Consider the following 21,994-nt stretch of genomic DNA (forward strand, 5'->3'; position numbering starts at 1 on the left):
AGCTTCTTATTTAAATAGAAAAATACAAACTTTAGTATAATAAAAAAAGAATCACACAAGAAATAAAAAAACTTAATTGTTAAAAGGATACTCCGCCCAAAAATGACAATTCTGTCATAATTTACTCACCCTCAAGTTGTAGCAAATCTGTATGAGTTTCTTTCTTCTGCTGAACACAAAGGAAGATATTTTGAAGAACGATTGGAACTTTGGCACCATTGACTTCCATAGTATTTTTTTTTCTACTATGGAAGTCAATGGTGCCAAACAACTGTTAGGTTCCAATCGTTCTTCAAAATATCTTTGTGTTCAGCAGAAGAAAGAAACTCGTACAGATTTGCAACAACTTGAGGGTGAGTAAATGACAGAATTGTCATTTTTGGGAGGAGTATCCCTTTAAAATAGACAGCAAGTTTATTTGTTGAAAGAAATTTTTATAATATTTTAAATAAATTTAATTACTAATAACTCAAAAGGAAAACTTTCAGAAAACAGAATTAGGCCGGAAACACCTTTAAATTTCCATTATTTGTGTCACATTGCTAGAAACAGTTGGGGTGAAATATGACCCGAACAGTTTGTCTTTTCACCACTTTACTGTATAAAACTGTCTATCAGAGGTGTTCGCTTTCAGAAACAACAGCCCTTACACTTTTTAAACAGAATCTTTTTGAAGGCTTTACGGAAGTCCCTGTTAAAGATGGTGTAGATGAGCGGGTTCAGGGCGCTGTTGCAATAGCCCATCCAGAAAAAGAACTTAAAAAGTGCCTCCGGCAGTTTACAAGCCGGACAAATGGCCTGCAAGATGTAGGTGAAGAAGAAGGGGAACCAGCAGACGACAAAAACCCCAATGACGACCGCAAGGACGAAGGTGAAACGCTTCTCGCGGACGATCATGGCTTTCCTCTTGGTGTTCGGAGTTCCCGCTGGCTTCACGTTGGAAGAGGCCAGCTGGCTGCCCTTAGACGTAGCGATGACGTTCTGGTAAGTTTGGGTTGGTGAGGTAGTCTGGTGGCCGGGCTCCAGTGCCCCCACATTGGAGGTCGTCCCGTTGGCATTATGTCCCCTCACTACCTCAACGTCCGAGCCAGAGGTTGAGCTGTCCTCGTTGTCCTTGCACCTCTTTGAGCGTTTCATCTGCTTTCGAATTTCTACTGGAGGCTGAGGTTGGTTTACAGCTTCAGATCTGGAAGCAGCCAGATTGGGAACATTCGCAGGGTCAACACCTCCCTGGTCTTTGCCGCTCTGCACCGCCACTCCCGGCGGGACGTCTTTTCTTGGCTCTCCTGGAGGACATCGAGTGTGCTTCTTGGCAATCTGATAGATACGAATGTACACCAAGATCATAATGAGGCATGGGGCAAAGAATGACCCGATGGAGGAGTACAGGATGTACCATAAATCATCGTTGAGTTTGCACTGTGGGCCGCCCCCATCCTTCTGCTCCGGGGTCTTATTCATGGAGACCAGTGGGGGGAAAGAGATGACGGCTGAGTTGAGCCACACCACCACGATGGCGCCCTTGATCTTGCGAGGGGTGCGCTGGGTGGCGTACTGCACCGGCCGGGAGATGGACAGGTAGCGGTCCAGGCTGATGGCGCACAGGTGCATGATGGAAGACGTGCAGAAGAGCACATCCAGCGCCAAGATGATCTCGCACCAAAACGATTCAAAGTACCAGAAGCCCATTAGCTCATTGGCCAGGGAGAACGGGATGATCAAGGTGGCCACCAGGATGTCTGCCGCGGCCAGGGACACCAGGAAAAGGTTCTGAGGTCCTCGCAAAGAGCGGCACGTCAGGACAGCGATGATCACTAGGATGTTCCCAAAGATGGTGAAGAGCATGATGAGCGTCATTGCGGTGGCAAATGCGGCTGTGGCTTCAGGGGAATAACAAGAATTGGGATTGCATGAACTGCTATTCTCCCCTACTCCCAAAGTAGTTGATGAGCTACTGGTCCTTTGAACTACGACATTCGGAGATGTCATATTTAAGTTCCAGGCTAGACAGAGAAGTAAAAAGTAGTCTTTGACGCAGACTTGTATCCTAGCGTAACCCTTCCAAGAACTAACTTTCTTTTAGAAAACGTTTGAAAGTGAAATGTGTCTTTATAGCAGAGTATGGCATCCTCCAGTTACTTCCTTTGGCAGATCTCAAGAGAAAAGAAAAACTTTAATAAACTGCATTTACACTAAAAGGGGGTCGTGCAGTCAAAAATCTGCAAAATTACTCTTTTCACAAAATTATTAAAGTACAGCAAAACTACAAAAACCTGTCATTAATAATAAATAAAAAAACACGGCATGAACTTACCACAGCATAAGCCAAACAGCTTTTAGACACGGCAAGTCACCCAAACTACACTAAAGTCTCGTGTGGCGATCTCATTCCCGTCCAAAATTGAGGCGCTTGGAGATGCGCGCGGACACTAGCGCGTCAACACAACACACATTTTTCAGGCAGTAAAAGCTAAGGAAATGAATTTGCAAAATATAGAAATGTAAAACGGATTCAAACATGGTAGTTCCGTGGGGTTATGTTTGGTCGAAAAGCTCTGAAAGACTCGCGATGCATGAAAAGGCTCACCATCTCCAAACACGCGCACCAGCCAAGCCAAAACTAGTTCTTCAATTACCAAACATTAAGACGATGTAAGCATAAACATTTCCATGTCAGAGGGGGGAAAAAATCCACGAAGGAAAGCTCCTGTTTTTAAGACTTTAAATAGTTGTTTAATATTTTAAAATAGACTCATTGTCAACGAAATAAAAAAGAAAGCCATTCCATTCATTTATCAATGTGGTTTCCTTGAGGGTTCATAGAACTTTGCGCATCGGTCACTGGAATGAACTGACTTCTAACTGAGCGCGCGCCTCTCTGTGTCCCCCGCCATGACGTCAGGAAGATAACCTCGTCGTGACGTCACGTCAGAAAATTACTCCTCCTTCGAACTAAGCCAAGGTACAGCTTTACACTATCCTAATATGATACTTCTATCATTTTTCACATTGATACGCAAGTCTCAAAGGGAAAGAAAAAAATTAAAACGCGAGGCAGGGTTTAGACACGTAGATGCGCTCTGTGTGAACTAAAGAGTAATTTGTGGATTGTGCCAGGCATTTCTACAACTTTATTCCCCCTGCTCTTGCTTAGTTTACTTTAAATACTCAAAATCTTGTTGATTTAATTTGCATAAATATGTCACCATAATGGAGTATCAATTCACTCTGGAACATGAATGAAAACTTGCAACCTTTCAGGTATTTGCAAGGCCTAAATTAAAGGTAGAAAGAATACAATTTACTAGAACAAATACAGGTGATTGTAAAAAACAAAACAAAAAAAAAAACAAAAACAAGACGACATTATCAGACTGCAACATTCATCTCTCCAGTAATGAAATGGGATTGTGATTAATATACTGGTGAACGTAACTAATTTTATGTGTAATGTTTGTGTTGTGTGACGTGAATTTGAGTTAATGACACGGCCTGTAATGTTGCCAAAAAGTAGGAGTATACTTTGTAACATTCACAATTCTCCTACTAAAAAAAGGCACACAAAAAAGGTGAACAGTGACTGCCACCTACTGGACAAAACTTAGAAATGTTAGTTCACCCAAAAAAATAAAAATAATAATAATTATGTCATTAACTCACCCTCAAGTGGTTTCAAACCTGTATGAGTTTCTTTCTTTTGTTGAACACAAAAGATGATATTTAAAAAAAATGTTGGTAACCAAATAGTTGAGGATAGCCATTGACTTCCAATGTATTTTTTTCTTGGAAGTCATGGCTACCGTCAACAATTTAATTACCAACATTCTTGAAAATATCTTCTTTTGTGTTCAACAGAAGAAACAAACACTTGGAACAACTTGAATGATGACAATTTTCATTTTGGGGTGAACTATCACTTTAAGATTAAGAATTGTGAACTGGAGGACTGGTCAATTAATTTTAAAACAGATGGCAATAAAATTGACAAATTCACAATAAGCCATATTTTGATTTTCAAACCTTTATTTGTCTTCTTAGATTCAGAATTCCTCTGATCAACAAATGACCATTCAACAGTCAAACAGAGCAGTTGGATGCATCATGGTGTCGCTTGGTACTTTTGTCTCTTGCCTGAAATGGAGAAAGACAATTAATTCAAGAAGAGCAGCTCCAACTCTCAAAGTCAAAACCCCAGTACAATGGCAAGAACAAAATAACCTCATCACGCTTTTAGAGCTACTGCCATCAATCCAGTTCACTTCCTCTACTCACCAGGTCAGTGACACAAGTCAATAACATCACATCATTTTTAGGTCTGCATGCGTGTTTCTTCATCCATTATGCATATCCTGCATTATTATCCATACTGTACATTTCTCAGCATATGGTAAAAGCACATACTAAGACGTACCACATTGGTACAGCTTCCGGAGCCTTTGCACATCCAGATAACTCAAGTGAGTCCTCTGGCCGATCTTTACCCCACTCTCTTTGGGCAGAATCGTAGGTTTTCCATTGCGAGAGAAATATTTCCTGAAAAACAGAATACTAATGAAATGTTTGGCCAGCCAAACACACACATGACGTTACGCACCCAAATATCCATTCAAACTATTTCAGGGTTACGTTATGACGAACACCTACTCTCCATAATGCAAAATTGATTCCAGGTCATAGTCCAGACCGAGGGTGTTCCCTGCCTTCTCCATAAAATTGTCCTCTTTCCCTGTAAAATACAAAGCATTGAGTACAACCAATAACTGATGCATTAATTACTCTACCACCTTTACTGTGTGCTCACATATTATATATACACACATTTGTTTTAGTATAAATAAATATTTATGACTACTAAGTGATGTAAACCTAAATATTACATAACTATAAAATATAAATATTCATGAATACAAACTAAAATCAGTTATTAAATGATTTTATAATAAATAAAATAGGGTAGAGACTAAAATTATTGCTAATGGAATTACAGTCTAATTTAGAACCAATCCAAATGGGATGAAAAAGAAATAATCATAAAGTCAAATGAAAGGCTACTGGTAACCTGGAATTCCCTGTTTGAATTTCAGTTTATTTAGTAGAATATTATTTTAGAGGATTCTACTTGGTACTATGAGCCCTTTAGGATTCCAATCCTTCAGGATTACTTAGAAAGCTGAATGAATGTAATAGCATGCATACCAGAGGCAATGTTCTGATAAACTATAGTGATATAATCATCACGGTCTCGGCGGGAATGCTCGTGGTGTAAGCCGAGTGAATGAAGGATCTCGTGGCAGATGTTCCCAACCGTACAGAGCGGGCCAACCAGGATAGGCTGCTCACCCCCCACACAGCCGACGTAAGATGCACACCTTCAGGAAACGGCAAATAACGCTTTATTTGCACAAGATTAAATGTACAGTGTCGGCACTAGATAAAAAAAAAAAAAAATTATACCAGAATGGAATGAAATATACAGGAAAGTGTCCTGGTAAATGAGTAAAAGATCGTTTTACAATGAGTAAAAAGTCCATATATATAAAAAAAAGAATTTAAAACTACAATCTGGGCTCACCCATTGCTGTACTCAAAGTGCAAGTAGTCGGTTTCATTAGTATGTGGATGGAACCCGATGCAGGTCTTCTCAGAGATCATATTTAAGGCTTTAAGAATATTTTCAGTCCTGTGCTCTGAAGACCACAAACATGTACAGAAAATAAACATTCCTCTGAATATTTCTACAGCATCTGATATTACCAAACATAAGCTCAGCAAAAAAGCTTTTTTTTTCCTAGCAAATTTCCTAACATGTACATTTTTATAATAACATTAAAAGATTCAACAGACAGGTTTAACCCACGATATAAAATTAGGGCCAAATCCAAATCTTCCTAGAGTGCAGAAGATGTACAGTAGTCCCACTCCACCCAGTCAAAGGCTTTTACAGCATCAAGCAATATCACAATCTCAGGTCAAGAAAACTCACCAAGAACTAAATCTATTTCATAAGGCACTGACATATATCCATCCACCTCCTCCCACAGTTGCTTCACTGCGTTCCTGTCACTCTAAAGAAAAGAGAGTCTGAACGGTGTTCTCAGGACAGGGCTGTTTTACATAACATCAGGTCAGGGCAGGTTGTCACACGTTTAAGTCAAGACACAACAGATGACTTATAGATAGCACCAAACTTCCCCTGTTGATTAATCACAGTACATTAAGACAATTGTTTTTGCATGCAACAACAAAAAAACAAGTTTAACTTGTAGTGTCTTGACTCAATTGACTACTAGTCCTACTACTCTCCTGGAGGCTATATAGAGAACAACATTATGAATATAAGAGTATAGTTTGGGCTTACAGGTAGTATGACATCCCCCTCCTGTACAGCATAGTCTCCCTCAAAATCTGTTAAAGACATTGACAGGTCATGTCAGGACTAAAGCTTCTTATGGGTCATGCTGTTGTCTTACCCAGCACTGTTTCACTTGGTCTTTTCAGAGGAGGCGGTCCACTCTTCGATGAGTTAATATTACCTGTAGATAAAATATATTATGTCATATAAATAGTTACATTTTTTAAATGTATTTATTTATTTAAAAAAAAAAAAAACATATATAGTTTTACCATCATCAAACTGCAAATCAGTGTGACCCTTCGGTGTATTCACAGGAAATCCATGCACTTATAAACACAAAAAGAGCTTTATATCAACCTACATGCTATAACCATGAAACTAGATATATAATGAATTATTTAAGAACTCGTGAAAGATTTGTGGGATTAATGGAAAAATAACGTACCTTCACAAAACCATGCCACCAGTAAAAGGGACCACAGCATTTCTAACAGCTACTACCTTATGGATAGGGGGAAATGTCGTATGAAACGATTAGACAAACGTGTCCTTTCAAACACGTGCAGGGTTTGCAAAGTATTCAGCCACCTGAGGCTCATGACTGACAATTAATTCAATGAACTTCACTGGCGCCGTTCACAATGACTGTCTGGTGGAACCAATAACGCTCGAGTTGTAGTTTCAATCCGGATACTTTTATTGGTGGGACGCAGTAATGATAAACACGTGAGGGGTGTTTTGTAGCTGACAGCTGATATCTGGAAATCTTTTTGTGCGGTGAGCGTGTATAATTAAGTTATTAATTTGATTTTATTTGTTACAAGAGATATATTTAGGCCAAGCATGGATGTTTTATAATGCGTTAGCTGCCGGAATATGTACTACTATTGTGAAACAACAGGGTTATTTAAGTTCCTTGCTTGTAATTATTCATGATATTCACTCTACTATGTATGTAGGGCATCTGAAACATCCCTTATAATTCGACATGTAAAATGTTACCATGGTGACAATAGTTTCTGACAAAGTACCATTTTAATTGTCGTTATTGTTAACGTTACTCTAATCATAATAGATTCGTTTCTGTTTTAAGATGTAGCCTAACTATCGTTGTGATATAATTTTGTTATGACTGGGACTTTGTTGTATACCATCGTACTGAATATTTACATTTTCCACAATGAAATTTCAAGGCACTTTTTAATGGTAAACAAAAGGATATTGCCATGACATTTCTATAGTCGCCAGGGTGCATTTTGAAATTTTTTGTTAGTGAAGTGACTGTGGTACTTTGGCAGAAACTATGGTTATATTAATTTATACTAATTTACGATATATTATATGATATCCTGTCTGGTTTTGCCAACTTGTTTTCTTTTCATTAGCACAGGTTTTGTATTTCTTTTTGGAATTGATTGACATAGGCCTCATTGGTCTGAGCTTATGCAACTCAGTTTTTGAGTGAAAAAGTTAATTCAAGTTTATTAAGGGATAGTTCACCTAAAAAATGACTCACCCTTAAGTTGTTCCAAACCTGTATGAATTTCTTTCTTTTGCTAAACACAAAAGAAGATAGTTTGAAGAATGTTGGTAACCAGACAGTTGACGGCACCCATTGACTTCCATAGTATTTTTTTTTCCTACTATGGAAGTCAATGCAGGTTTGGAACAACTTGAGGGTGAGTAAATGATGACACAATTTTCACTTTTGGGTGAACTCTGTTTAATTTGGCGATAACATGGCATAACAAGAGAATGAATACCTGTCAAATTCTTCGGGAAGTTGTTGTACCCTGTGTGAGCAAAATCTGTACGTTTTATTCCAATTCAATAACATTAACTAGCATTTTTGGGAAAAAGAAAATATCAGGGTCAAAATGTCCAGAACACAACATGAGGGATTTAGTGTCTGATAATGAACATATTCTCTCATTCTAACAGAACTCAAAATGACGAGGTGGGCCAGAGCAAACAACGTCCATAAAAACAAAGCAGCCGATGCCACACCATGGAAGCAGCTGAAAGCGAATAGGAATGCTGGAGAATCAGGAACTAGCGGCGGTGGTCGACACATCCAGCGAGGAGCAGGCGGAACGAAATCCAACCCGAAAAGGAAGAACGTAGAGCATGACATTGATGACGTGAATGGGTTTATGGAGTATTTAAAGCAGACCGGTCAGGAGCTGCAGAAAAAGACTCCGGCAGACCGGGACCTGAGAGAAGACGTGGCAACTGCGCTGAAGAAAGACGGACGACGAGAGCACAGACGGATAAAGAGGCAAAACGTTAAAAAGAATAATATGGTGAGGATTTAAATGCATGTAACATGACTGTAGATATGTGATTATTTCATATAAAGACTCATGTATGGAAGCTTCGGACATGAAGCCCTGCACATGACTAAGGCTATATATATATATATATATATAATCTCATGGCCACGAATTAAGAATTTGCTTTGTTTTAGTAAATTGTGGCCACGTTTTATGAATTCATTCCCACTTTTTGATTTAACCCTTAATTCACTTTGAAATACATTTTTGGTATGTTTTAGCTTACCTCAAGGGCATCCAAGATGTAGGTGTCTTTGTTTCCGCAGTAGTTTCAATTTTGATATTTTTAGGTCAAACCGTTCTTGTCTGTCAGTCATATAATGCAGGTCTATGGTCACCACCTCAAAGAGCATGCACAGAGAAGTCCAAATTAAACATGATTTAATGACTCGTACATGTAAGTACACATTGACACGAAACGAGCAGTTTGTGTGAGAATACGAACAGTATTTATATCGTTTTTACCTCTTGTAACCACAGCCACGTCCAAGTGATCTGAGGGCGCGGGCGCTTTGGTCTGCGCAAGCACCGGAAGTGATCTCTCGCGCGTGTACGTCACTCATTGTTTACACAGAGATTCGTCTTCGTAAAATCGTCTTCCATTGCGATTTCCTGTATATCTAAATATGTTTAGATCTTCACAGTGAAAGGTAACACTTCCGAAATCTGTGTAAACAATGAGTGACGTACATGCGCGAGAGATCACTTTCGGCGCTTGCGCAGACCGAAGCGCTTGCGCAGACCGAAGCGCCCGCGCCCTCAGATCACTTGAACGGTGGTGGTGGGTGCCATATTTTTAGACCTGAAAAGAGCTTTCGATACGGTAAACCATGACATCCTGTTATCCAAATTGTCTGCTCACAATACTTCTGACGAGACATTACGATGGTTTAAATCATATTTAGAGAATAGGAAGCACTGCACAAGAATTAAGAGCACTATGTCTTCCTTTTTGGACTGTTCAGTTGGGGTGCCACAAGGCTCCGTCTTGGGCCCTCTCTTGTTCAGTGTAGTTATAAATGATCTTCCAGATATTTGTCCTGAAGTTCAAGTACAAATGTACGCCGATGACGCTGTGATATATGTCCATGCGAAATCAAGTCAGAAAGCAGCAGCTGTGCTCCAGGGAGCGATGGAAAAAATCTCAGATTGGATGGTACAATCGCGATTGACATTAAATTTGAGCAAAACTGTCAGCATGTTTTTTACAATAAGGAATACTTCTCACACTGTGCCGGAAATTAGTGTAAAAGGAACAATGATTCAAGAAGCAGAGTCTGTCAAGTATTTAGGCGTTGTGTTGGATAGGACACTGTCGTTTAAAAAGCATGTTTCAAAATTGATAAAAAACGTAAAATTTAATTTATCGCAATTCAGATACATTCGCCCCCAAATGAGCACAGACGCAGCTAAGCTCTATATGCATTTCACATCTTAAATACTGCATCACAACTTGGTCTCTATCAACCAACTCTGTGTTACAGCCCCTTCAAAGCTTGTATAAACAGACACTTAAAAATTTTAGATGATAAACCTGTTTCATATCACTACTGTAACATTTTGAAGAAATATAAATTATTAACTTTTGAGAATTTTGTTTTGTTTTCAGATGTCAATTTAGTATACAAAATTCTTCATGATCTGTCCCCTCAGCCCCTGAGAATGTTTGTGAAATCTTGTGAAGAGGCAGGACTTAGAACAACGCGAGCCTCCTCTAGAGGAGATTATCAACTTTAGGTCCCCTACCTTTGGACAGAATTGCTTCTCTGTGAAAGCTGCAGGGATGTGGAATGTGTTGCCATTAACTGTTCGTGAGAGTAATACCTTGCAACTTTATTTGAAGAAGTGGTTGAAAGACGGTCAGATTTGTGAACATTAACACAAAATTGGTTAATTGGGGTATTTTTAAAAATGCAAGAAGGTAATATTAACAGAAAAGAAAGAAATGAGAATTATACTGTAAATATTGGAATTTCATGTGTTGAGGTGATCCTTTTGCTGGTGCTGCATCTGTATTTTATATTGTAAATTAATTAATTAGTAAGAATGCTCTTTGTCCGCTGTATAAACCTGCTGTCATTTTGCCTCTGCTCAGGGACTGCAGATGAAAATTAGCTTAAAGCTATCTCTGTCTTGTGTAACACATTTTTTGTGCAATGTCCCTGTCAAATAAACAAATACCTTTTTATTCTGTGGTAGAAACAAAGTTGTATACATATACTCTCACATTTTGGTTGTAGATTTGCTTTAACTGCAGGAAGCCTGGTCACGGGCTCGCCGACTGCCCAGAAGCAGATAATGATGAAGAGATGGGCCGTGGTATTTGTTATCGCTGTGGTTCCACTGAACATGAGATCCAGAGATGTCGCGCTAAAGTGGATCCTGCCATGGGTACGAGTTGAATGAGATGTCATGCACCTAAAATGTATGAAATATCAAACCTGCTATGATTTATCATATGAATGTTCCTGTTTTCTAGGTAATTACCCGTACGCCAAATGTTTTATCTGTGGTCAGACTGGTCATCTGTCCAAAGCCTGCCCTGACAACCCAAAAGGACTGTATGCTGCTGGTCAGTGATTTACCCGTTTAACCAAAGCCTAATAATGTATCATATTTAATAAGCATATTTAGAAGTTTACTGAAACTGTTGTACACAATCTTCTGATTGATGGTTTATACTTTAATTCATGGTTAATAATTTTTTTTTTTTTACTGATTTGATTTGTATATAAACATTTAAGAATAACTTGTAAACTTTAGTAATATTTCAAGATGAACACTTACTGGGCTGTAGCAACTTAGGTTTACTATATTATTATTAGTTTTAAAATATCATGTTCAAATGTGAGTATCAAATGTCAGGCTTTTGATGAACGTTTATTTGTTCATCTTTCAATCATCATTGCATTGCATTATGTTTTTCCCCACAATAAAACTACAGAGCTTTGATAATAAAACTAAGCATTTAAATATCGTCTTACTAAGACATATTATAGGGAGATATAGAGTGACAACTGATTTATATGCATTTTATGCAAGTATTTATCCTGCTATAAAACTCTCATTGATTAACATTACAAGCATCTTACTTTTTGCCGATAAAAATAACAACATCTGCACCAAATTGCATAACTGTGCTCAGTTTGGGCCTTGGAATAAAACTGAGGTGTTTATTTCCTCCTTGAGTTTGAGCTGCATATCCTCCTATATCATATATGAGCCATAAAATCTGATGTATCAAATTTGAAACTCAACACACACAAAAAAAACATACATACTTTTTAATTTTGACTAAAGCTTCAATAAACTGTTCCATTTCAGAAGATTAGATTTTTTTTTTTCTGACTTATTTGTCATATGTCAGGACTTACAGGGTTAGGCATTAAATATTTATGAATATAATATCATCTTTAAACATATGTGGTTTTGTTCCTGTAGGCGGTTGCTGTCGGGTTTGTGGCTCAGTGGAACACTTTCAGAAAGATTGTCCTGAACACCAGAGCTCAAGTGAGTCTCAGTGTGAGCACGTCCACTGGAATATGTCTGTTGTTCAAGTCAAACTGAAAACCGATACATTAAGCTCAAACTTCTTTTTTGCAGCTAATTCTATCACTCTTGGCCGGCTGTCCAATAGAATCAGCGCTGACCACGAGGACGTACATGTGCCTGTGAAGAAAGCACAACCCAAAAAAGACAAGGTGGTGGTGTTCTGATCCACAGCTGTTGGGGGAAATCTAGAAATGGACCATTTAACCGCTAATGTCTTCCCCAATAACTGTTTGCCATGGATGTTTTTACACACAAAAGTGACTCTTCATGTTTTGAGGCCATTTACTTGCTGTAAAAGAGCCTTGTGATGCCTGACCCTTGTGGACATCACATATGTGCCTGATCTAAAGATTTAATTATGGATTGTGTTTTAATGCTCAAGCCTCAAAGATTGAGAGAATTTGAATAAGAAAAGCAGCATTTATTTACAAGACACTTTTGTACAAATATACTCTATAATTAAGTGTGTTTTCTGTGATGGTATATTCTATTTATAGGAACAATTGTATAAATATGCATTCTGCCAATAAACTTTGCGTTTTCTCACAAAACCACACCACAGCTATAACGATAATACAGAGGAACTATATTATTGCAGTCACTTTCAGAATGATTTTTCCCCAGCTGATGAATAAGAACATTGACATTTAAATCGATAAAGACAGCATCACACACACTTAAGTTAAACAGAACATTATTGTCTGTTGGTGTGGACTGTAATATAGTTTTTGTTTTTTATAGTACCGTAATCGTTCTTGGTGTGATTGGGCCTTTAAAACAATTTTGCTGTGATCGATACTTCTTAAAATTGCTTAAAGGGTTAATTCACACAAAAATGACCTTCTATTGACAGCCATTCTTTTTTATTTTATATGAATAAAAGCCTAAATTAAATCTAATCAACATATAAAGAAATTAAGTCTCTTCAGAAAATTTGGACTAAACCACTCAATTCATATGGATTAGTTTTACGATCTCTAGATATGGCCTACTTTTTTAAGTGTCAGTTGCTTAGCTGTCAATGGAGGGACAGAAAGCTCTCAGATTTCATCAAAAAGATCATGATTTATGTTCTGAAGGTGAACGAAAGTCTTACGGGTTTAGAACGGCATGAGGGTGAGTAATTAATGACAGATTTTTTATTTTTGGGTGAACTATCCCTTTAAACATGACAGTCGTCATGGTAACCTTAAATAAAATAAATAAAAAGATTCTCCTAGAAGCAAAATGTTGTGCATCAGAACTCTGTGTTAAGCACATCTCTCTCCAGAAAGGAAATGCAGGACATTGCCGTCTCTTCCATAGATTTGGACCAGCCCGCTAGGTTTCCCTCCACATAGGGCAGCACTCCAGAGGTCACCTGGTTGTAGTACGACACCTAGAAGAGCAGCCAGAAATGTTCCGATTCAGCAGAAAAGTGTTTTATTTGTTTTTATTGAGTTGTAGATGTTATAGTTGGTACCTTGCAGGTTAAAAAGCCCATTTCGTGAATGAGGAATCCTGCACATTTAGCTTCGCTCCGAATGGAGTTCTCCTCAGGTGGAACTGTTGCCACGGTGACGGACCGGAGCGCTATGACATATGGGTCTCTGTGAGAGAAAAAAAATACATTTTGAGCTTCACATTACACATTTGTTCACCCAAAAATGAATCATGTTAACAGTGGAATCATACCCATTTTTGCAGGGTTGCCTTTTAGACAACAGGAACACGAAATCCCGACTTTTGCCTCCGTTAACTGTGGCGCATTTTATGTGATAAATGGTTTCCTCCTCATCTGCTTTCTCCACCTCTTCACAGCTCCTGGAGGAAACACGGACGTATGCAGATGATGAGAAACACAATTTTATGTACGATTGCAAAACTTTTAACACAGATAGAGGGATACAGATCGCCTACAGATAGTTCTTGTCCCACTGTGGCCGTAACCTCAGGTCGGCGAGCAGCGAGAACACGTGAAAAGCCGATGTTTTGACTTCCATCTCAACTCTTAAACACAACATATCTTCTTCGTCATGCACGTAAACCCCGACCTGCAAAAACACAGTTATTTAAGCACTGTAGAAACCTACTAGGCAAATTTAGGTGCATAATACTAATGTAATATAATAATATCACACAATAATAATAATAATTTGTTACATTTCTATAGCACTTAAAAGAAACATAGTGATGACCTTATCGTTGATGTTACTGGCCTCCCATCCCCGTTTTCCAGCTAAGACTGTGAGAGCCGCCACGTTGTTATACCCCAAATACACCTGCAGAGGGCAGAGATGTTACAGAAGGTACGCAGTAAGAGCTTTTTTACTTCATACATACAATGCGAAGAACTAGAACCCATTGGCTGCATCTGAAATCACAAACTTTCTAAGTAGGTACTTCTTGTGAATAAGCGATTACTTTGGGACCACTAAAAAAGTATGTTCTATATAAACTCCCTAGCCAAAAAGTCGCTGTTTGGATTTCAATAGGCAAATGCTTAAGAGTCTATGGTTGGATGATTATTGCAGTGTTATGTTATGTTTCTAGCATGTTATATGTGTAGCAACAGCTCTTCTAACCCTAATTGATGGAGTGTGTAGCTTTGCATTTTTTAAACAACCATGTATGAGACACATCATGGCCATATTCCAGGATGATAATGTCAATATTCATCAGGCTCAGATTGTGAAAGAATGGTTGTGAGGATCATGAAGAATCATTTCCACACATGAATCGTCTCCTCTGAGTCCAGTCCTTAAATTCATTGAGAGTGTTTGGGATGTGCTGGAGGAGACTTTACAGAGTGCTGGACTCTTGCATTGACAATACAAGATCTTGAGCAAACATGTATGCACTTTCTGATGGAAATACATGATTTTTAGTATTTTTCTTGACTTTTCTTTATTGGATCAGACTTCCATAAGTGAAATTGTTACACAAAACTGACCGCTGAAATCAGCTTGTGGTACATTAGTGTTTTAAAAATGTATCACTGCAATGTTATTTACAAAACCGCAGCATAATTTGATCAAAATTATATATTTTTAAATAAGCAGTACTGTTTTATTATGTTTTATTCTGTATGTATCCAATGACTATTTTAAACTGATTATGTATTTAATTAGTTAGTCACCTACCTGATTACTTCTGTCCCAAGGCACAGAAATTGGTCCCTCATCTCTTGAGTACAGAATGTGTTTTCTGGGGAAAATACATTTGGAACGTTTCCTAAACAATTTGGTATATTTCCAAGAAAAGAAAAAAGATTCTGTACAAAAGGTACCTGGCCATGCGAATTCTCTTCCTGACAATAGCACCAAGAAATCGTCTTTCTCCATCCTGGAAAAAATAAATGATATGATTTATGTGCCTTAAGTGAGTGTTAGAGCTATTTTATATAAACAACACGTGCTATCGTGTTGTTGAATGTGTAGATAACTCACAAGAGTTGTGTAGGTGACATCAGGAAAGGTCTGTTGCTCACCATCACGTCCTGGGATGTAATAAATCACTGAGGCGCTGTTGATGTGTCTTGGTGTCCCCTCATTCCACTCCTTACAGTTATACGCCTCCACCCGAACACCCACCTCCACACTGATCGCAGAACAGGAGAGCAATGAATTCAAAATATACCTCTGTTTATTATATGTTTTAATGAAGTCAAAATGGACCCTATTATTGTGAGAAGTTTGCAGCGATGTGGTGTGACGACGACCATATGTCATATTGCAAATGCATGTTGTCTTTAAAGGGATAGTGAAAATTTCGTCTTCATTTACTCACCCTCAAGTTGTTCCAAACTTGTATGAGTTTCTTTCTTCCGTTGAACACAAAAGAAGATATTTAAAAGAACGTTGGAACTTGGAAACCAGACAGTTGACCTCAGCCATTGACTTCCATAGTGTGTTTTTCCTAGTATGGAAGTCAATGGCTACCGTCAACTGTTTAATTGCCAACATTCTTCAAAATATCTTCTTTTGTGTTCAACAGAAGAAAGAAACTCATACAGGTTTGGAACAACATGACGGTGAGTAAATGCTGACAGAATTTTCATTTTGGGTGAACTATTCCTTTATCAGTTTAATGCATGAAAAGAAGGTCATTTTGTTCAGGATCGCACTTCTATAACAGTCAGGTAAGGTTTATGTAGCTAACGTTACTGTACCTGGTCTGAAAGGCATTATTGACCATGGCTTTGAACACCAGTCTGTCACCGACACTGGACGGACCTCGGAAGCGGAACATGTCCACAGCTCCAAGAGAGGGGTAGTAGCCACACAAACGACTAGAACAACAAAAACACACATATAAGATGAAAAACACATACTGGTACATTAGTCCCAGTAAAGAACTACTGAATTGTCAAAACACCATTCAAACACGAATTCAAATTCCGGACGCGAATTTCGGACTCTCGAAATTTTCGGAATCTCGAACTACTTCAATATTTGTATACACAATGGTCAAAAGTTATAATAATTCAGATTGTTTCATTTTAAATGACAAAGTCTCTTATGCTCACCTAGGCTGCATTTATTTGATCAAAAATACAGTGAAAAAAACAGTAATATTGTGAAATATTATTACAATTTAAAATTACTGTTTTGTATTTGAATATATTGTAAAATGTAATTTATTCCTGTGATGCAAAGCTGAATTTTCAGCAACATTACTTCAGTGTCACATGATCCTTCAGAAATCATTCTAATATTGGGTGTTCTAGGTGGTTTCTATGGTGTTGCTATTATTTACCATTTATTTTTAACTTAATTATTTTCATTTTATAAGTATATTTTTCTGTTGGCTATGATTTGATGATGACATCCATGATGCCTCATGCATAATTTGTCATTTTGAAATTTTTATTTCGTAATATTATCCATCTCGAAGCTGTTTGGTTTGGTTCATGGCTTAGAATAATTAATACAAGACATTTTTCATCCCTATGAAAACAAAATCGATGTGAAAAACCCTTCCGGAACCAATACCCGTCACTGTTGCACAATGAGAACATCCAGCATGAATGCGCAAGCATACCTCGCTGCCACTGTAGCCACATTCTCCATCCAGGCCATGATCTGTCCTCCAAACGTGTTTCCATGGTGATTAGCGTGTGGCGGCAGGACCAGCTCGATGCTCTCGACCCGTGTGTGCTCGGTCGACACCAAGGGCGCGATGGGTTTCCTGCTATACAGTCCTGAAATGCCAACAAATGCTGTTTAGCATGCAGTTTATCAGCTGCAACTTTTTGGATTGACGTGCACATTGACTCATGACTGGAACTTTTGATCCCATTGCCAAGTTGTTGTGGATCTAGTGGAGTCTCATATCTGTCCTCTGGCTGACTCTTTCAACGGATTCTTTCCACCGGTTCTTCTTTCAGAATTTATTACCACACAACCTATGAAGTTTTGTTTCCACAACACAATGAAGTTATTAGTATAGTTCAATCCCCTGAAGTAAGCTAAGGGTGTGACTGTGACATAATTGCTCATAGGCTACATTCACACTGCAAGCTATAGTCAGGTTTCACAGACAGGGCTTAAAGGGATAGTACACGCAGTAAGACTTTCGCTCATTTTCGGAACACAAACCATGATCTTTTTGATGAAATCTGAGAGTTTTCTGTCCCTCCATTGACAGCCTGCGCAACTGACACTTTGTTTGACGCTTCAAAACGTTCATAAAGAGATCGTAAAACTAATCCATATGAATTGAGTGGTTTAGTCCAAACAGCGTGGACAGTCAGATCAGACTAGATTCCAATCGGATACACATTTAATCACTTTTGCCTGCAGTCTGCAGTAGATCACTGGATTCAGCAACATTACCAGCCATGACCCTTCACTACTACACCACACACCATCTCAGAACCTCAGAAATAGACTCAACAAGTATACTAACTTATACCATGGTCTGGGTGAATACTCGATTCTGATTGGCTGCAGGGTGTCCGTTAAAAAGTGATAGAGGGCACCTAGTAAAGGAGTTCTGGTGAAACTGCCTGTTTACCGTTCGAAATTAATAAATAAATGCGCTGCCTACAACAGCTGTGACTGAGTAACCATAGCAACAGGCAGTCAAAGTATCCGTTAACAATTTGCTCTATCAAAACAAACATCTAACGTCAGTTAGATATTACATAGCCTACTACAATGAGCGACTTCGTTATTTCATCTTCAGTCTCTCACGGACTGACGGAGCAAGCCCGCAGACTGCTCTCGCATCGATGGCCTGGCTGTCACCGACATTATTTGACGGCTCTCCAGTCCAGCATCGGAGAGTCGACCTACAGCGGTGCTTCGGAGGCTGTGGTTAGTGTAGACTCGTGTAACACATAGTGTTTTATGTGTAATAAAAAATAACTATGCCTACCTTTGTGTTTCATGAAAAAAAAATGCATTTTTGAACCTGAAGGGTTCTACAAGTTGAGCGGACTATATATCTCAAGTTGCTAAATAAATCGTCAGGCAAGTTATTATTTAAAAAAACTAGATTTAGCCTAATTAAAATATAAACTAATGTTTTAAAAATGTTTTATTTGGCAAGTGACCATGGTATAAGCGGTCCGCTGCGCGTCGGCCGGTTTACACCTCGCCGTCGTCCATTAAAACCTTACAACGGACACCTCGTCGGGCATTAACCCTTACTTAATGGCAAAGCTCAAGTAAAGCACTAACCCTTGTCTTGAAGATTGTGATAGTCCTTGATGAGGTTTTTGAAGGACTCTTCGTTGTAGAGACGGAGCCGTCGCCTCTCTGAGGCCAGTGAATGTTCCAGCATTCCCTCTACGGAGCCCTGAACGTCCAAGGGTCTCAGAGACACCTGAAGAACCATGAAAGAATATTTAAGAGTAATTTGTTTTTAAATATATCAAAAAGTCAAAGCGTAAGAGAAAATATGTTTCACAGCACATGTAATGTGACTTTCTTTTTGGAGCCAATCAAATGTTCAGATCTTGAGTTGTTTGGGATCATGCTCTCTGGCTGGGGTTTGATAAGAAATTTCAAATTAAAAAGTAATAAATCAAACTCGGAGCTCAAGCCGCGCCTCGGGTTCAAGCCTCCTCCAAGGACAGCAAGCCAAGTTAGTTTACTATTAACCTTCAAGGTTGAATGGTCAGGCAAACTAGTGATGCTGATTTGTAATATTGTCTTGACTCTCACTTTTGATCAATTTAATGTGTCTTTGCTGAGTAAAAGTATTATTTTCTTTAAAAACAAATCTTACTGACCCCAAACTGTAGATCGGTAGTGGAATACTTAGATTTGAGTGGGCTTAATTTCCCCTAAATTCTAGGGTGTATTCTTTGCAGAGCCGTTCCCTCACCTTGTGTGTTCCTGTCGGTTTGGCGACGAATGTGGAGAAGGCCACACAAACCCTCTTCGTCACCCCGCTGAGCACCTCCTGTACTGTTACATAGATGCCCACCTGATAAAACACCCCCTGATCAGACACTGGGATGCTTTCTAGTTATTCCGTTAATATTTAATACTGTGTGAATGCTTTTCGTCTTGTTTTACCTCCATACTCGTGTTGAAAGCCCTGTTAACTCTGGCTTTTATATTGATAACTTGCCCAACCCTGAAATACAGAGAGATATGATTATGATATGATAAGAGAATAATATACCACATAACATATGAGATAATTCACTACCACTAAAGCTTGTCCTATATGACCTTAGGCCAGTTCACGATAATGATAGCTCTAAAAATCGTTCAAAATACAAAATCTCTTTCAAAACCTTTTTTTTTTCCAGCTGATGAACGATTACAACTTTGACAGCCAATCAGAATCCATCCTGCTTTAAAGAGCTCGAGCATTTAAAGCGGCAGACGACAAACTGCAGAGCATGATATCGTTTCCTGGTGTGATGGATGCTAATATTAGATTATAGTTATCGTTCTTTATGTGAACAGGCCTTAATAAATCCTATCTTTAAAATCTGATTGATGTTGTTTCATGACCAACAAGGATAGATAAGTCTAAGTTACGTGATAAGGGACACTAACGTTACCTTACGGTCTCTTCAAACTGAATATCATCCATGGAAGCGGTTACACACGCCATTCCTGCATGTCTTTCAGCTTAAAAGAAGACATGAAGAAAGAAGATTTATTACACGAACCACTACACGCTGTTCTTACTGTGTTCAACTTAGCTTGTCACCGGTATTTATATTTCATGGTGTGTAGCAGAAACGGGAGATGAAGAGGACGTGTTAAATCATTAATGTGTGTCTTCCTCAAGCCCCTTCCCACAGTGGCGGACACAAATGGATTCATGCGAGATTTGAGGGTGAAAGGTGTATGGATGTTAGTTACCTTCTTTGTAGTCCAAAGTTGACCGCTTATCTCAACCTACTCTGATGGCTTGATAACACAGGTTGTTTTGGAAAATAGGACATTTTACGGCATTGGCAGATCAGTCAAGAGCTTGTCGTTGTTGTTTTTTTGTGTGCAATACGTTAAAGACGTTTAAGATTCATGTGAATTTATTTTAATATTTCACAATTTAGAATAGCTGAATAATGACAATAAATAATATTTTATATTTAATAGATTTAGAATAATGATAATAAATAATATTTTATATTTAATAGATTTAAGATAATTGAATAATTATCTTAAATATTTTAATTATATAATATGTTTTTAATTAATTAATTATAATATATTAATTATTTAATAACATTTCTTTAGAATAACAAGACATATTTTAATTATTTAAAATTATTCAATAATAATAACAATACAAAAAAAATCAGAATCTTACAGAAATTTACTATATAATTCTAAGAAGGGTGATATTTTTTATTTATATTTAACTAATGTCATAATAACAACAAAATATACATTCAGACTGAATGATTCAGTTGGTCTACTGAAGATGCTAAAAATGATCAAATGAATTAAAACACCACCAACAACATGCCATTAGAGGTCTTCTGTCCCAGTTCTGCAGGGGCATGTTCTGACTTTTTTTACTTCAAAATAAAAATAATATATTTGTATACAAATCGAAAATAATTAATAAAATACACAAACAGGTCATGGTTGCAATCTCCCCCAGCCCCACTCACCTGCCAGACAGGCGATAGTGTCCATCCACTTCAGCAGCTGTCCGGCACCCAGCTCTCCCTGGTGGTTAGCATGGCAGAGCAGGATGGACTGGCACATCTGCACCTCTCCCGGGCCGGACCCATTCCTCCGTTCTTTCTCATGGGATCGGTCCGTGACTAACACTCTTCTTGACCAGTTCTGATCCATGAAGCCTTGCTTAGAGACGTGGAGTATTGAAATGACGGGAGGTCAGTCTGTTCCTGGGCTCTTAGCAGGGCCGACGCCAGGTGACCTCAACTCTTGCCAACTTGGACGTTCTGTGGGATCATGTGATGTGCACCAAACGGTCGAGCTGAATACCTGAGCTACTACAAGCTGCAGGACACCATGTCTCTGCACACAAACCACCTGTGCTGCAGTTCATTTTATGACGCATGGATTGTGATGTAATCACCATGTGTGTGTGTGTGTGTGTATTATTAACATGTGAGTCATAAAGTGTGGACTGATGTAATATGGCAGAATTGAGGAGCTCTGTTGCACCAAAACAGCAAGAAAGACACCAAGAACAAAAACTAACAATAATTATATATGTACACTATTTTTTTTATAATTATATACATCAACGCATAATAACGTTCTGTTTGTTCTAAACGCTTCAGTTATGTCGTCAAAAGAAGCAACGCTCGTCTTATATTTGGATT

At 38.4% G+C, this 21,994-nt stretch overlaps 4 protein-coding genes across 6 annotated transcripts; 1 reads left to right on the forward strand and 3 right to left on the reverse strand.

Moving 5' to 3' along the window:
• Positions 1-540: 540 nt before the first annotated feature.
• Positions 541-2,851, reverse strand: LOC130070265 (alpha-2B adrenergic receptor). Its single transcript, XM_056234587.1, has 2 exons — positions 2,315-2,851; positions 541-2,153 (listed from the first exon to the last, which is right to left on the reverse strand). Exon 2 carries the CDS (start codon positions 1,987-1,989, stop codon positions 631-633), a length of 1,359 nt encoding a protein of 452 aa, XP_056090562.1. The 5' UTR covers positions 1,990-2,153; positions 2,315-2,851; the 3' UTR covers positions 541-630.
• A 1,160-nt stretch (positions 2,852-4,011) lies between these two features.
• On the reverse strand, positions 4,012-6,884 carry LOC130070266 (zinc metalloproteinase nas-14). 2 transcript variants are annotated; one of them, XM_056234588.1, is made up of 10 exons: positions 6,801-6,880; positions 6,625-6,681; positions 6,471-6,533; positions 6,359-6,405; positions 5,984-6,065; positions 5,573-5,687; positions 5,197-5,369; positions 4,645-4,726; positions 4,412-4,533; positions 4,012-4,131 (listed from the first exon to the last, which is right to left on the reverse strand). In XM_056234588.1, the coding sequence occupies exons 1-10, from the start codon at positions 6,838-6,840 to the stop codon at positions 4,100-4,102; spliced, it is 813 nt and encodes a 270-aa protein (XP_056090563.1). In that variant the 5' UTR covers positions 6,841-6,880; the 3' UTR covers positions 4,012-4,099. The 2 variants fall into 2 exon arrangements, with proteins under 2 accessions (XP_056090563.1, XP_056090564.1); XM_056234589.1 differs by lacking the exon at positions 6,625-6,681 and having other exon boundaries at positions 6,801-6,884.
• A 126-nt stretch (positions 6,885-7,010) lies between these two features.
• On the forward strand, positions 7,011-12,799 carry zcchc9 (zinc finger, CCHC domain containing 9). The gene is made up of 6 exons (XM_056234584.1): positions 7,011-7,132; positions 8,297-8,658; positions 10,929-11,079; positions 11,168-11,260; positions 12,130-12,198; positions 12,292-12,799. The coding sequence occupies exons 2-6, from the start codon at positions 8,305-8,307 to the stop codon at positions 12,402-12,404; spliced, it is 780 nt and encodes a 259-aa protein (XP_056090559.1). The 5' UTR covers positions 7,011-7,132; positions 8,297-8,304; the 3' UTR covers positions 12,405-12,799.
• Positions 12,800-13,440: 641 nt separating this feature from the next.
• LOC130070264 (acetyl-coenzyme A thioesterase) lies at positions 13,441-21,677 on the reverse strand. 2 transcript variants are annotated; one of them, XM_056234585.1, is made up of 15 exons: positions 21,311-21,677; positions 20,246-20,315; positions 19,749-19,809; positions 19,555-19,656; positions 18,906-19,050; positions 17,263-17,422; positions 16,391-16,510; positions 15,669-15,819; positions 15,509-15,564; positions 15,363-15,426; positions 14,418-14,501; positions 14,140-14,273; positions 13,915-14,043; positions 13,703-13,829; positions 13,441-13,618 (listed from the first exon to the last, which is right to left on the reverse strand). In XM_056234585.1, the coding sequence occupies exons 1-15, from the start codon at positions 21,495-21,497 to the stop codon at positions 13,478-13,480; spliced, it is 1,731 nt and encodes a 576-aa protein (XP_056090560.1). In that variant the 5' UTR covers positions 21,498-21,677; the 3' UTR covers positions 13,441-13,477. The 2 variants fall into 2 exon arrangements, with proteins under 2 accessions (XP_056090560.1, XP_056090561.1); XM_056234586.1 differs by lacking the exon at positions 20,246-20,315 and having other exon boundaries at positions 21,311-21,385.
• Between the last annotated feature and the right edge of the window lie 317 nt (positions 21,678-21,994).

The sequence above is a fragment of the Rhinichthys klamathensis genome, unplaced genomic scaffold (assembly GCF_029890125.1).
Source record: "Rhinichthys klamathensis goyatoka isolate OS25496 unplaced genomic scaffold, OSU_Roscu_1.1 h1tg000400l_1, whole genome shotgun sequence".
Lineage (NCBI taxonomy): Eukaryota > Metazoa > Chordata > Actinopteri > Cypriniformes > Leuciscidae > Rhinichthys > Rhinichthys klamathensis.

Coding starts and splice junctions, on each gene's coding strand:
- LOC130070266 (XM_056234588.1), bottom strand. CDS start 6,840: ATGCTGTGGTCCCTTTTACTGGTGGCATGGTTTTGTGAAG. Junction 6,066..6,358: donor AGGGGGATGTCATACTACCT/GTAAGCCCAAAC, acceptor TCTTTTCTTTAG/AGTGACAGGAACGCAGTGAA. Junction 4,132..4,411: donor CCGGAAGCTGTACCAATGTG/GTACGTCTTAGT, acceptor TCTCCATTTCAG/GCAAGAGACAAAAGTACCAA.
- zcchc9 (XM_056234584.1), top strand. CDS start 8,305: ATGACGAGGTGGGCCAGAGCAAACAACGTCCATAAAAACAAAGCAGCC. Junction 8,659..10,928: donor ACGTTAAAAAGAATAATATG/GTGAGGATTTAA, acceptor TTTTGGTTGTAG/ATTTGCTTTAACTGCAGGAA. Junction 11,080..11,167: donor TAAAGTGGATCCTGCCATGG/GTACGAGTTGAA, acceptor CCTGTTTTCTAG/GTAATTACCCGTACGCCAAA.
- LOC130070264 (XM_056234585.1), bottom strand. CDS start 21,497: ATGGATCAGAACTGGTCAAGAAGAGTGTTAGTCACGGACCGATCCCAT. Junction 19,810..20,245: donor CAGTTTGAAGAGACCGTAAG/GTAACGTTAGTG, acceptor TCTGTATTTCAG/GGTTGGGCAAGTTATCAATA. Junction 14,044..14,139: donor CAGTGGGACAAGAACTATCT/GTAGGCGATCTG, acceptor TGTTTCCTCCAG/GAGCTGTGAAGAGGTGGAGA.
- LOC130070265 (XM_056234587.1), bottom strand. CDS start 1,989: ATGACATCTCCGAATGTCGTAGTTCAAAGGACCAGTAGCTCATCAACT.